General features: G+C 51.6%; 1 protein-coding gene across 2 annotated transcripts in view; it reads left to right on the plus strand.

The window, feature by feature from the left end:
* CNTN4 (contactin 4) overlaps positions 1 to 13,702 on the plus strand; it is a 398,511-nt gene that overhangs the window by 266,581 nt on the left and 118,228 nt on the right. For both annotated transcript variants that reach the window (XM_036333343.1, XM_036333344.1), the window contains exons 4-5: positions 3,774 to 3,900; positions 11,134 to 11,309. In XM_036333343.1, the coding sequence (XP_036189236.1) occupies positions 3,774 to 3,900; positions 11,134 to 11,309 (303 nt within the window). The remainder of the gene's footprint in view (positions 1 to 3,773; positions 3,901 to 11,133; positions 11,310 to 13,702) is intronic.

Consider the following 13,702-nt stretch of genomic DNA (forward strand, 5'->3'; position numbering starts at 1 on the left):
CCCGGCTGTGTGGCTCAGGGCCTGAGCATTGACCTACATACCAGGAGGTCAGGGCACAAGCTCGGCTGTGGACTCGATCCCCAGTAGGGGGTGTGCAGGAGGCAGCTGATCCATGATTCTCTCTCATCATTGATGTTTCTGTCTCTCTCCCTTCCCTCTGAAATCAATAAAAATATGTTTAAAAAAAATTAATTGAATAAAATAAAAAGGAGCTGCATTCCGCATCCCTGGGTTTTCCCAAGCCCAGCGACCCTCTCCGCGTGCCACTTCTGCTGACCATCCCCCTGGCACCAGGCTTTGCCGGGGACCTGACCGCGTGGGCCGAGGCCTGTGTCCTTGAGTGAGGGCACCACCACCTGAGGTCTCTGTTGTTCTCAGCTGAAAATCATGGCCACTCCTCAGGCCACACTGAACAAATGACCGTGATAAAGGAAGGGGGCACTTTATCATCCAGGCTTTGGAAATGGCCTATGCAACATGATTGATATATGTTTTTGTTTATTTCAGAGAGGAAGGAAAGGGAGAGAGAAAGAGAAAACATCAATGATGAGAGAGAATTATTGATCATCTGCCTCCTGCTCACCCCCTATTGGGGATGGAGCCCACAACCCAGGCACGTGCCCTGACCAGGAATTGAACCTCCTGGTCATAGGCTGACACTCAATCACTGAGCCACACCAGCCAAGCCATATGCAAAGTCTTTGTGGACCTTCAAGATAGAAGCAGCTTAGCGCTACCTCCCTGTTTCTTCCAGGAATGTCCCTCTTTAACTCTTTTTTTCTACCATCCCTGTTTCTTCCAGGAATGTCCCTCTTTAACTCTTTTTTTCTCATAAATACTGGTGCCCTAGCCTAAACATGTTACCGTTAGGATATCGGCTTTCGACACCTGGTAGCTCGCCTGGCAGAAATCTCCCCTTTCACCTGTGAAACTCGGGGCTCATGCGTGCCAGGCTGTGGGTTTCCTTGGCTGAGGACGGAAACTCACTTCTCTCGATGCTCCCGTGAACCTCCTGGCCCTGAGCGTGGTTAATCAGGAGCAAATGAAACTTTAGGTGTACGGAGGCGTTATTTATAGCCAGTGCAGAGCATCCTTATCATCAGTTACTGCTACAGAGCACACAGGCGACATCGCCTCTTTGTCGGGTAAATGGGGCAGGGACACGGCGGCTGGGCCACAGCCTCTCAGCTGCGTCCGGGTAATCGCTATCATGTGCTGCTCGTGTTTGGAATTGCTTGTAACCGACTGTTTATTTCTGGGTGAAATGCAGATCGGGGCGCACCAATGAATGGAGGTGATTGATATCATACACACACACAGCTTGGGAATGGGAACGACAATGGAGATAGTCCTCGCTTAGAGAAAAATCCCCCAACGCACTTCCATGACAGTGATCTGGGGGTTAGCCCTTGTTATGTAACTAAATGTGCCAGAAACTCCCAGAATTCTTCACGGTTGAATTGCGCTAACCTTGACCCAGGATCTAAATTTGTTTTGAAAACATCTGTGCGATGGTTGAAAATCTGACATGTCATGTTCTGGATTTTTAAATACCTGGCTTTAAATCATAAACGTTAACACAAAAACAAAAGAAGAAGAAAAGGAGGAGGAGGAGGGGGAGGAGGAGGGGGAGGAAGGGGAAGAAGAAAAGAAAAAGAAAGTGCCTGTTTGTGCACTTTCCTTCCTCGCTCTTATTTTGTTTTTTGGCTGCTCCATGGCCTGAGGAGAGAGGATGGTGGTGGTGATGTAATTCCTGACATCTTTGAATGTAGGTTCACGTGCATGTGGGTTTATGGGAAAATACTCAGGGCCCCTTTCAGTTCTTTTTGGGGGTTTTGTTTGTTTGTTTAATATCTTTTTATTGATTTCAGAGAGAGGGGGAGAGAAATAAAACCATCAATGATGAGAGAGACTCATAGATTGGCTGCCTCCTGCACGCCCCCTACTGGGGATCAAGCATGCAACCCAGGCATGTGCCCTGACCAGGAATGGAACCATGAGCATTCGTAGGTCCAGGCTCCTCCACTGAGCCCCGCAGCCTGGCCCCTTGCCTTTTGTGAACTGTGTGGAGCCACTGTGACCTTGTCTCTTTGGAGAGGAGACCGTCGGGTGTAGGGAGACGGGAGTCTGCATGGGTCACGGGTGAGCCAGTGACCCCAGGCATCGAGTGTCAGCTCGGGGTTTCCCTGCGTCCACATCTGGTTCTCACGAGGTCCTCGGCTGCCCCGGTGCCTCTGATGAAGCAGGATGCCCTGTGGCCATCTTGTCTCCTTATTTTGTCTCCTGTCCGGATCTCAGCGTGTGGATGGGTTAAAGCCTGGACAGAAACTGCCTCCCTCTGCGTCACTTCATGCTGTCCGGCCGCCTCCTCCTCCTCTCCCCACTCACCTGTGTGAGCCCCGTCTCATCCGACCTCCCATCCACAAAAGGCTGCTTTCGAGGTACCAGAGTTGCAGGTGCAATTCACAGCCTTCACCATCAACACATTTAAGAGTCAAATGGGTTGTCAGCTCCGGGGAGATACTCAGTGTCACTTTACATCATAGCCACCGGCCCTTCTACCTGAAAATTCATCAGGCAGTGCCTGAGCCCGCTGACGGAGCACAGTAAAAAGTGGAAAGTTGCCCTCAAATAGAACCAATCCTTGTTGACCATCTTCTATGTATAAGCCGCCGTACTTGGTAGCGCAGGACACAGAACAATGGGTAAGAGGCGGCCTGCTCCCGGGGAGCTTACAGTCCAAAGAAGAAAAAAACTAGTTAAAATGTACTTGGTAGAAAAAAATGTGTGTCCACGGGGGCATATAATGTAGGAGTCATGTGATTAAAGGAAGAAAGGGAAGGTCTAGAAAAGCCTTATAGAAAAAAAAGAACTTGAACTAGATTTTGAAGAGCAGCCTCGCTTCCGTGGGCGAAGGTGGGGAGATGCGTTGGGGGCCGTCTTTATGATGGGCTCCCCGGGAGAGAAGCACATGCCTCCCACACTCCGCCCGCGTGCCAACGGCGGATTGTTCTGGTCTCGGCTGCCGTCCATGACAAGTACGTCCCGCGCGGCAATTAGAAATGCGTACATCGTGCCCGGCTGGTGTGGCTCAGTGGTTGAGCATCGACCTATGAACCAGGAGGTCACAGTTCGATTCCTGGTCAGGGCACAGGCCCGGGTTGCAGGCTCGATCCCCAGTGGGTGGCGTGCAGGAGGCAGCCGATCAATGAGTCTCTCTCATCATTGATGTTTCTATCTCTCCTCTCCCTCTCCCCTCCTCTCTGAAATCAGTAAAAATATTTTAAAAAATATATTTTAAAAAAGAAACGCACACATCGCCCCATCGTCACATGCGGCTGGCCCAGCGGCAGACCCGGTGGGTGTTGCTGACTGTGCTGGGCCCCGTGGCGCCAACAGCGGGGACACCGCATCCCCGGGGTGGGTCCAGCACAGGCGGGAGGAAAACGAACCCCCTGCACAGCCGATTGTGAGAACGGCTTGTACGTGGGTTATGAGAACAGGGCCGTGTCCTGCTGCTGAGGGGGTGAGACGCCGCCATGGTGCTTCTGTGCCTGGAAGCTGTTCCTAAGAGCACGTTCTCCCCGGGAAACGGGGGCGTCTGCACCCCCGTGGGGCCTCTAGGACACACCGCCCCGCGCTGGTCCTCAGGGGCCATGTCGACCGCCGCTTCTGTCCATCTGTCCCCTTGTCTCACTGGGTGGTGGTTCCTGCTGGTTCCGGGCCTGTCGGCGATGGGCCTCATCCTCCGACCCTTTCTCTTCTCGTTCCAGGCGACCCCACGCCGCGCGGCCCGGTGTTCGTGCAGGAGCCCAGCCCCGTCACGTTCCCTGTGGGCTCCGAGGAGAAGAAGGTGAAGCTCACCTGTCTGGTGAGAGGGAACCCGAGGCCTCGCATCAGGTGTGTCCGCGCGGGCGCTCTCCGGGGCCAACGTGGACCGACGCCACAGTACCGAGTGCACACAGAGCCCCCAGGCCGGCCCCCGGGCTGTCCTGGACGCCAGGGAGAGGCTGTGATCCAAGAAGTCCAGGCCCCTTCCCGCTCCAGGCAGGGCCGGGAGTCCATGTCCTGGCTGGCCCTCTCCCTGGAAGCCCTCCCACTTCTTAACAATGTCTTTTCCTTTTCTTCTTTTCATTTCAGAGAGGAAGTGGGAGAGGGAGAGGGAGATGGAAACATCAATGATGGGAGAGAACCATCGATCAGTTGCCTCCCACTGGGGATGGAGCCCGCAACCCGGGCATGTGCCCTGACCGAGAGCCGCACCTGACCTCCTGGTGCATAGGTCGACACTCAAGCCACTGAGCCATGCCAGCCGGGCTGTAATGTCCTTTTTAAAAAACAACAACAACTTACTAGAATGCATCCATACACTGGCAGGGAAGTCAGAAATACTCAGAGGTCGTAGAGGAAGTGGGTTTGGAACCTGGAGCAGGAAGCCAGACACTAAAACGCTTACACCCCAAGGAACCCTGTGAGCTGGATCTTGGACTGGGCAGCCCCGCAGGGGTCGGGGGTCACAGGACAGAGCCTCAGCTCAGCCACGAGGAGGGGTTCACATGAAGATGCCTCCGGGAATACACCAGTCCCAACAGGAGGTGTAACCAGAGCTAAGCTGGCTTCCCTCCTGCTAGGGGCTGCCAGGCACAAGTAACGGCCCGGTTCTGATAGTCACCGTGGTGCCGAGTGGCTGTCATAGGAGAGGACACAGCTGAAAGGAGGACTCATCTGAGGAAATCATCGAAAAGCACGGAAAGGGGGGAAGAGAAGCAAAACATGAGAGCGAGAGGGAGAGAGGGCATGAGAGAGAGGCGAGACTGATTGAGAGAAAACGTTCACACATATCTCATCAGAGTTCTGCAGGCAAGGCGAGGGAGAATGGGGAAGAGGCAGTATCAAAGAGAAGGCTCAGAATTCCCCCAGGTTCACTGAGAATCCCAAGCCATAGATTGAGGAAGCCGGGGAAGTGAACCGCAAGCGGGACAAATGGAAATCAAGCCTCGTTTAGAATGGTCGTCGTGGATCAGCACCCCGCCGAGGACCCGGCCGTAAAAGCAGCCAAGGCTGTAACACAGACAGCCTTCAGAGAGACAGGCAAGCCAGCAGTGACCTGTCAGTGTCAACCGAGAAGCAAGATGGAAAACGGCCTTCCACACGGAGATGAATTAACTGTCAAATTTCTTTATAGCAGAAATACTTTTGTTAAAGGAGGACAAAATAAATAAGCTTTAAAGCGGACACTGAAGTTTGCCTCCAGCAGACCCTCTCTAAATAGAATTCTAAAAAATGCACTTTAAGCAGAATAAAAATGATCCCAGCTACAAGGAAAAGGGATAAGAAAACCAAGTGGTCCAGGTTAATATTTCCACATAAACATTAATTGCACTAAACGAGAAGAGTAGTAAAACAACACTGTCTTGCAAAGACAAAAAAAAAAAAGTAGGAAGTCATGACAACAGTAGAAATAAATTGGAAAGATATCCACTGCACGATGGGTTATCATATGGTTAAAAATGGAGCAAAGTTGGACCCCTACCTCACAGCGTATACCAGTGGTTCTCAACCGTTGCTGCACATTAGAATCACCTGGGAATCTTTTTAAAATCCTGATTTCTGGGCCTATGAAATCAGGATTTTAAAAAGATTCCCAGGTGATTCTAATGTGCAGACAAGGTTGAGAACCACTGACATAGACACAGATCAATTCCAGGTGATTCGAAGACCCACATGAAAAATTCAGAGCACATTTAATAGGAAATAGACAAGCACACCTCTGACTCTGGAGGGAAGAAGAGATTTCTCGAATATGATGGAAAATATTTGCCTTCATAAATGTGAAGAACTTCTGTTTGACAGAATTTAACAACATGAGTAAAGTTACAAGCTCCCAATGGGGAGAAGATATGTTTAATACTACCATTGGCAAAGGATTAATATCCAGAGTTTAAAGTATTCCCACAAATCTAAAGTAAAAAACGAGTAACAATAGAACATTTCCGAAAGACACTTGAGTAGGTACTTCTAAGACGAGGAATGCCCAGTATCCCGTCCATGTATAAAAAGATGGCCAAGGCATTAGTGAGCGGAAATAGACAAAGTAAAACTACGACGACACACTGTCCCCAGCCTACCAGCCTGGCAGACGTTTCGAAGACTCCATTTATTCCAGTATAGATAACATAAGTAATAGAAATACATGTAACCCGGGGCGTTCATACCGGACGCCCTGACCCCGTGGCGGCGACGAACGAGTTAGAGCTGCTGCACGCGGGCTCGCCGGGACATGGTTGTGAGTAAACGGCCGTCGCAGAAGAACGCAGACGGTGATTCTGTATTTACAAAGTTCAAAGCGGCTGAGATGGAGCAGACACTGGTGTGCCTGACAAGTTGTCACAAAAACAAAATTAAATTGTAACTCCCCCCCCCCCCCCCGAGAGGGGAGGGATTAGAATCAACAAGGAACAGCAGACTTCGAAAGTAAGGCGATTCCTTTCCCCCAACACAGGTCTTTATGGGCTTGTGATTCTTGCTTGCAGATATCCTGTGAATATTCTTTTGCCTCTGTTTCAATTGAATGAGGAAAACTTGAGGCTAAAAATCAACCTATCATCGCGTGTAAAAACCCACAGGATGTGTCACTCACGCCCCAGATGAGGGGAGGAGGAGATTGGCATCATCACGGACGTGGGACCTGAACTGAGATGGGTGTTTTCAGGCGGGCAGAGAGCAAAGGGCACCCACACACATTCCAGGATGGGGCAGCGAGCATAGTGGGAATTATTTCATTTCTTTGCCCATTGCTTCATCTATCACACAGATTGTCATTCATCAAACTACCCTGTGTTTTCAAACTGCGAATCCGAGGCACGTGGAGTCGGCTCAGACATTGCGGGGCAGCTCGGCGGTGCACTGGGCTGTCCGTCAGGGTTCTGAGGAGCGTGTTCCCCAGGTGTTGGAGCCGCCACCTTGAGCAGCTGGGATGCCCTGGGGCCACGCGAGGCTTGACATGGTCGGGCAGGGTGCTGAGGGGCACTGCCTGGAGGCGAGATGATGACAGCTGTGCTGTGAGGGGAAAGGGTGCCAGGGTCTAGGCCACCCAGAGGAAAAGGTCACTTCAGGGTGGAGATGAGGGCGGGAGCGTGTGTGTCACCGAGAAGGAGGTATCGCACCGAAGCTGGAGGGAGAATGGTCCTTACCTCCTGGGTAAGGAAAGGAAGTGCGTTCCAGAAAGGAAAGGAAAGCCCAACACCTCCCTGATGGACAATACCCTCGGGGTGAGCATATAAATTATCCTCCAACCAGGACGCTTTGCGGGGGCAGGCCACACTGTGGGATGATGGTGGGACAGCAGGTGTGAGCCCAGCAGGGTTCTGGGCGCACAGACTGTGGAGTGATTGTCCCTGTGACAGGCTGACTTGGCGGCTAAATCAAACACGTGGAAACGCTTTATGTTGTTGAAAGTAAATGCAAGAGGCCAGGCTCCACATCCGTCCGTGCACAGCCAAGTGTGAGTTCACTACGACCAATGGACACACATTGTGCAGCAGAATTTGACAAGTTGCTTTTGTTGCTACTTTGTTTCTCCCCCAACTGTGACCTTTGATTGACGTGACTTGTGTAACGCTGTGTTCCGAGAGAGGGGCTGGTGGTTATTGGAAGGTGGCTGGGCAGCAGGAGCCTGCGATGCTTGTAAAGACTGCAGAGGCATCAGGGAAGAAAACGTTTCATCAGAGGCTCTCGCCGCCGTTGGAACCTGGCTTTCCTCCGCGCCTTTGGCAGTTTCTCTGTCACGTAGAAGCGGATTGGTCCCTGGAGTGACAAGCCCCTCCTTCTGGTTGAAGGACAGAGCGAGGAAGCATGGACCGATGCGGTGGCTTCAAACACCTTTCCGGCTGCACATGGTGGGTGCTCAGGCTGGCACTGGGGTGAAGAAGCAGTAGGAGAAATTTGGGGCGAGCCTCGGACACCCCCTGACCTCGCGTCCTTCCGCTCACTCCCTGGGCTGAGGCTGCCCGTTCCATGTTCCCTGCCCCTTGAGTTTGAAGAGATTGACCCAGACCCAGAAAACTGTAAGAAGCGTGGACTTGTCCTTTGCAGGAATGTCCCCCAAGGACCTGGGGGTGTTCCTTCTGGCGGGCACACAGCTCCCCTCTCTGGACAGAAGCCGGGGTCACAGGCGTGGTTGGCGTGCTTTTGCTGCGAGGTTTGTCTTCATCTCGGCGTGCGGACCACAGATTCCAAGTGAGAGAGGCTGCCCCCGCTGCCTGCTGAGCTGAAGCACTGAACAAAGGAAGAGGGTTTTGCTGCAAATCCCGCCCCCCCCCCCTCCGAGCTTCCCAGCTAGGCCCGCTCTGTGCACCTTCAGGGGTCCCCGCGCAGGCCTGGGCTCCCGCCAGCAGTGGTGTCTTCATCCCCTGGGGTTCAGAAATCAGCTCCGAGATTCCCCGAGGTGTCCTGGCCCTTGGGGGTTTCCTTTGTTCCTGACAGGCACCATCTGTACATCACCAGCCCTTGAGAGTCCTCAAACAATGAAAACAAATTGCGACATTCGCAAGGGTGGAGGGAGGGAAGTAATCCAGTGCAGTCCCCATCGGAGTCAGCGCAGTGAGAGCCCCGGGTGCAATGCTTTCCCCCGGCAGCTCCCTGCATCTCACAGCAAGAGTCCCCGTCCCTCTGCCCTTTGTGCCTAAACGCAGCCGGCAGAAGAGGTTAGGGACTCCCTGCGGGGCATCTGGTTGAGGTGACGGGTGGGGACCCACTGAGGGAGGCGCTCCCTGTCCCCAAAGCCACTCGGCTAAAAAGACTCACACGGTCTCATTCCTGAATCCTACTCTCAGCTTGCAGCTCACATTAGTTTGCAATTTCCTCTTTGAGTTCTTAGATTTGTCAGATTAAATTGCTCAACTATCATTTGAAGTGAGAGTTATGGCTGAGACGTGATCCATTGACTCAAAAAAAAAAAAAAAAAAAAAAAAGTCGCAGGCAGGCAGGCAGCCAGCGCCCGAGATTCATGTGCATCTAGACCTGGGAAATAGAACCCGGCTGTTCTCTTTTTATTGCTTATTACTTTCCTGTCGGTGTCAGGACACAGAGAGAATTACTATCGGGCCTACACACCGTGCCGGTGCCTAACACCCATCTTCTCACCAGCAAACACACAGAGAGCCACGTCCCATCTCCTGCTTCGGGCCCACCGCCCCCCCCCCCCCCTGCCCCCTCAAGCTTCTAACATTTTCCATTTTAAAGACATAGATGCTAACAGTCGTGCACCACAGTGCGGGGGTGGGTGGGCTCCACGCTCCCTACACTGCGCGTGAGCAAAGCAAAACATCCAGCACCGAAAGAGACTCTACTCGAACCCACAGCGTGTGGAGCCCACGGAGACCGCCAGGCTCCAGGGTGCTGAAGGGAAGTTACGGAGGCGATCGAGGCAAACAGTCTACAGGGAAGAGGGATTCCTAGGGACGGGAGCCTCCCGGAGGAGCCTGCGGGAAGGTGGAATGATTGATTTTGACGAGGAATAGTGAGGAAGACGTTTCTTGGAAGAGGTGTCCTTTAAGATGACCTTGACGTGTGAGATCTCATCAGAAAGGGCCATCTTTAAACATCTGCTTGTGTTGATACCAAATATCCGGAACCCTGAACCGACTGGCCTGCATGTTCTCAGTTGTATCCATTTACATGATGTGTTCCCGCCCTGGACCCCGCAAAGAGAATCCCCTGTTCTCCGACTCCTCAATTTCGTCTGCACTGGGTCACAGTTTTAGCTTCCGATGTGACTGCGGCTGAGATCATTGACATGTCAGCTCCAACTACACTCTTGTCATTACTGATACAATGTGTAGGATTTGGGAGGGAGGAGGAGGGGACGATGAGATACTTACTAAATTGTATCCGCTCAGCCTGGCTGGTTTGGCTCAGTGGAAGGAGCATCGGCCTGCGGACCCAAGGGACCCGGGCTGGGCATGTACCTCGGAGAAACTTGTACAGAAACTCAGTCGCAGGCTCCTGTCTTTCCGTCTCTTCCACTGTCTCTAAAAATCAATGGAAAAATATCCTCTGTAGGGATTTAAAAAAAAATTGTACCAGCTCAAAAGATTCTAAGCACTCAAATGACTCACTGGCTAAGATAAGCTTTCTTTGGAATGTGAGTGGCTATTAACAAAAGCAAACCAAAAAGGAGATCTTGTTATGAAAGATATGCTGGTTAAGTGTGTGAGTCCCGCTACAGTCATTCCTTAAGCCAAACACAACAGTCAGATGCTCTGATAATTCGAGTAAACAAACAGCAGAACAAAACCCTCGCTGCCTCCTTTGCCTGGTGGCCCAACCTGAGCTTCCGGGGCTGGCTGACGATGTCTGAGGACCAGTGGCCATGGGCATCGTCTCCGCCGGCCGTGGTTGAGGCCAAATTGGTCCCTAAGACAGCTCTGCGGTCCCTCGGTTTCGCAGTCGGCCATTTCAGTCATATTAAGGACCACATCGAAGCCACGCTGCTGCAGTTACATCAAATACTCTGCAGTCTACCCGAAAGTGGTGCCTTCTGCCATCTGCGGAGACACATTTAAAGAATAACTGCAGCCCGGCCAGTGTGGCTCAGTGGTTGAGTGTCAGCCTATGAACCAGGAGGTCATGGTTCGATTCCCAGTCAAGGCACATGCCCAGATTGCAGGCTCGATCCCCAGTGAGGGGTGTCAGGAGGCAGCCAATCAATGATTCCTTCTCATCATTGATGTTTCTATCTCTCTCCCTCTCCCTTCCTCTCTGAAGTCAATAAATATGTTTTAAAGAATGACGACAAACCAGAGAGGGGGGTACAGAGAAACCCTATTTGGAGAAACTTGTGCAGATGCTCTGGGCTTTATTAATAAGCAAAAAAGCAGAACCACAGTGAACCCTCTGTGGCGTCATCAGTAGTTAAAGCAGGTGCCATCATGCGACCACCATCGTGTCTGTAAGGGACACGCTCTCCCTGTAGACACTCGTCACTGCTGCTGGGGCAGCTTTCTCACTCTTTTCCGGTTAAAGAAAGCCACAGGGTGGTGCCTGCTACTCCTGTTGTTATGCCTTGTGGACGGTAGTTCAGAAGCATTGATTGCTATTCAGGCTTTATCTCCCGGCGTTCTCCCTCTGCAGGTGGAAGTTCAATGGGACGGATGTTGACACGGGCATGGATTTCCGCTACAGTGTGGTGGAAGGCAGCTTGCTGATCAGTAGCCCCAACAGAACCCGCGACGCGGGGACCTACCAGTGCGTGGCCACCAACGCCTTCGGGACCGTGGTCAGCAGAGAGGCGCCGCTGCGGTTCGCCTGTAAGTAGCCGCTGCGTCGCGCAGCCGACGTGGCGTAGAGTATTTGTGCCGCTGCACCCATACGCCCTCCAACAGTGTCTTTCAGAAATCGAAGAGGCTTTCATGTGTTACACACCAGCTCACCCTTCTCGCGTGTTCTGGGAATAGCGTGTTTGTAGGATAAATTGTAAATCCGTGTGGGTCGGTAGCTGTCTTCTGCTTTTGTGACCATTGAGATGGTTGGATTATGTGATGGTTGCGTTATAGCTTCTCAGTACACACATCAGTGAACACACACTCTGATGTACACACATGTAAGTTCATGGGCACAAACATTACACTAAAGCGTGTGTAGAAACAAGCAAATGAACTGCCATTAACTTACTACTAAACGTGACAAGTGTTTAACCTTAAAGCTCAGTTAGAGAAGACCACGATAGTCTATTAATTCTATAATTCTCTATTTTTTTATTACAAAAGTTAGGGAAATTTTAAAAACAACTATGACAACAGAAAATGAAGACAATGAAAGTTACCTTTCTATGATACCTCTTATTATTTCTAGTTTAGAGCATTTAAAAAACATCCTGCCATCTCTTAAGACCACCAGCTCATAAAAGTTCGGGAGACTGTCGGGTAGGGAAGGAAGTGGAAGTTAGCAGTAGCGGGGGGCAAATGAAACCCACAGGCGAGCACCCCGGGGGCAGCGGGGGGAGGGGCGGGGGTGAGCACAGAGGCTGGGGGATTGATGATCACCCGGTTTTGAGGGTTTATGTATTTGCACATGATCGTACATTTCCTTGTGTAAAATCCCCACTCACAGAGCATGGCGGTAATGTCAAAGGTTTTATAGTTACAAAGTCTGTGAGCAGTAACCCTAGAATATTCTCATCAACAAAATCCTCTCCGGAAACCCAGCATCAAGTACACCTGTCCAGCGCTGAATCTATTATTGCCGTTTGGTGGCATTTTTATTAGCTGGGAAATGAATTTGCTGAGTCCTGGGCATGTGTGGGACCCTGGGACCACTTGGTTCGTGAATGTCTTCCCAACACGCGTGGGTGTGCAGGATAACGGAGGGAATGTGTCCAGCTAAGGGTTTATTCCTCTTGGTGTAATACATGCCTCATAGCCATACTTACTGCTTAGTAATGACAGATGAATTTTGTTGGGTTCATTTTGGAAAATAATCATAGAATCAATGGCACTTAGTGTAGAAAAAATCTCTGTATTCAGTTACTCTTGTACTTACTTGATTTTTGGATTTCATCATGTAGGAAGTTTTTCAAAACAACAGTGCTAACCACAACAAAGGGACTGACTTGGCATTACCGGCTTTTAGTTTCTCGCCCTTATGACATTTAAAAAGCAAACTGCCGAGGCTTACGACTACCCTGGTGTAGAAATCCAGGCATTTCTGCCACCAAAAGGCCCATCTGAAGGACAGAAGCTCACTGAAATGCAGTGGTTTAGCCACAGCGAAAGCTCCGCCACTCATTTTGTGGGCAAGGTGGCCTGAGGGCCCGTGTCTGGTACCCACCTGCTCATCCCCCCTCAAGTGTGACGTGGGCATCCTGCCCCCGGAGTCCTGGGCTGACAACCACCCAGCTTCGAAAATTCTACAACCAGAGAGCTCAGGCCTCCCCCGCAAGCATCCATCCGACCCACCCCGACCGCCCGGTTGGTCCAGAGCACACAGCTCACCCGACATCTCGGCCTTCAAACAGCTGAACGTGTGCCTTCTCCCCATCTTCCCTCCCGGTGCACTCACTGTGGGGCTCTCGCCGGGCTTTTAAAGCCGTGATCATGGCCCTTTTCCCTTCCAGGTTCTTAATTCACAGCCATCTTCTACTCAGCACACCCCGTCATGCTCCTTGCGACCACATTGGACTGTACTCAGGTACTCAGTTCCCCACGGGCGCTTTGACCTTGAGAAGGACGCGGGGACAGTGGCAGGCCACGCTGGGGCTTGTTCTCAGGAACGCCCCCGACACCGACAGTCACTTTTGTTAAGGCCCCAGTCCCGTGTCCTGCCTTGTTTTGAACACACAGTGATGTGAAATCTGAGGATTGATTTCTCATCAGTGTCTGCACCCTGAGCCCCCCAATCGCACCATCACCCTGAGCTAAGAGGATCGCCTTACCCTCCTTGGTCACCTCCGGACAGTGCCCCTTTGCGTCATCCACGCTGAAACTGTTTTCAGTCTTTTTGTATCTGACATATTGATCCCCCGGCCTTCAGTGTCAGATAAACTTGGACAGGCCTGTGTCCTGTCCGATCATTGATACAATGTGTGGACCCGGACGGGGCCGTCTGCCAGGCGACAGCGTCCGCTAAGATAAGACTGAACTTTACAGTCATGTTGTTCGCATCCTCTCCACTTAGCAGCAAGTGTACCCGAACGGGCTACGGC

The sequence above is a fragment of the Myotis myotis genome, unplaced genomic scaffold, assembly GCF_014108235.1.
Source record: "Myotis myotis isolate mMyoMyo1 unplaced genomic scaffold, mMyoMyo1.p scaffold_m19_p_13, whole genome shotgun sequence".
NCBI classification, from domain to species: Eukaryota; Metazoa; Chordata; class Mammalia; order Chiroptera; family Vespertilionidae; genus Myotis; species Myotis myotis.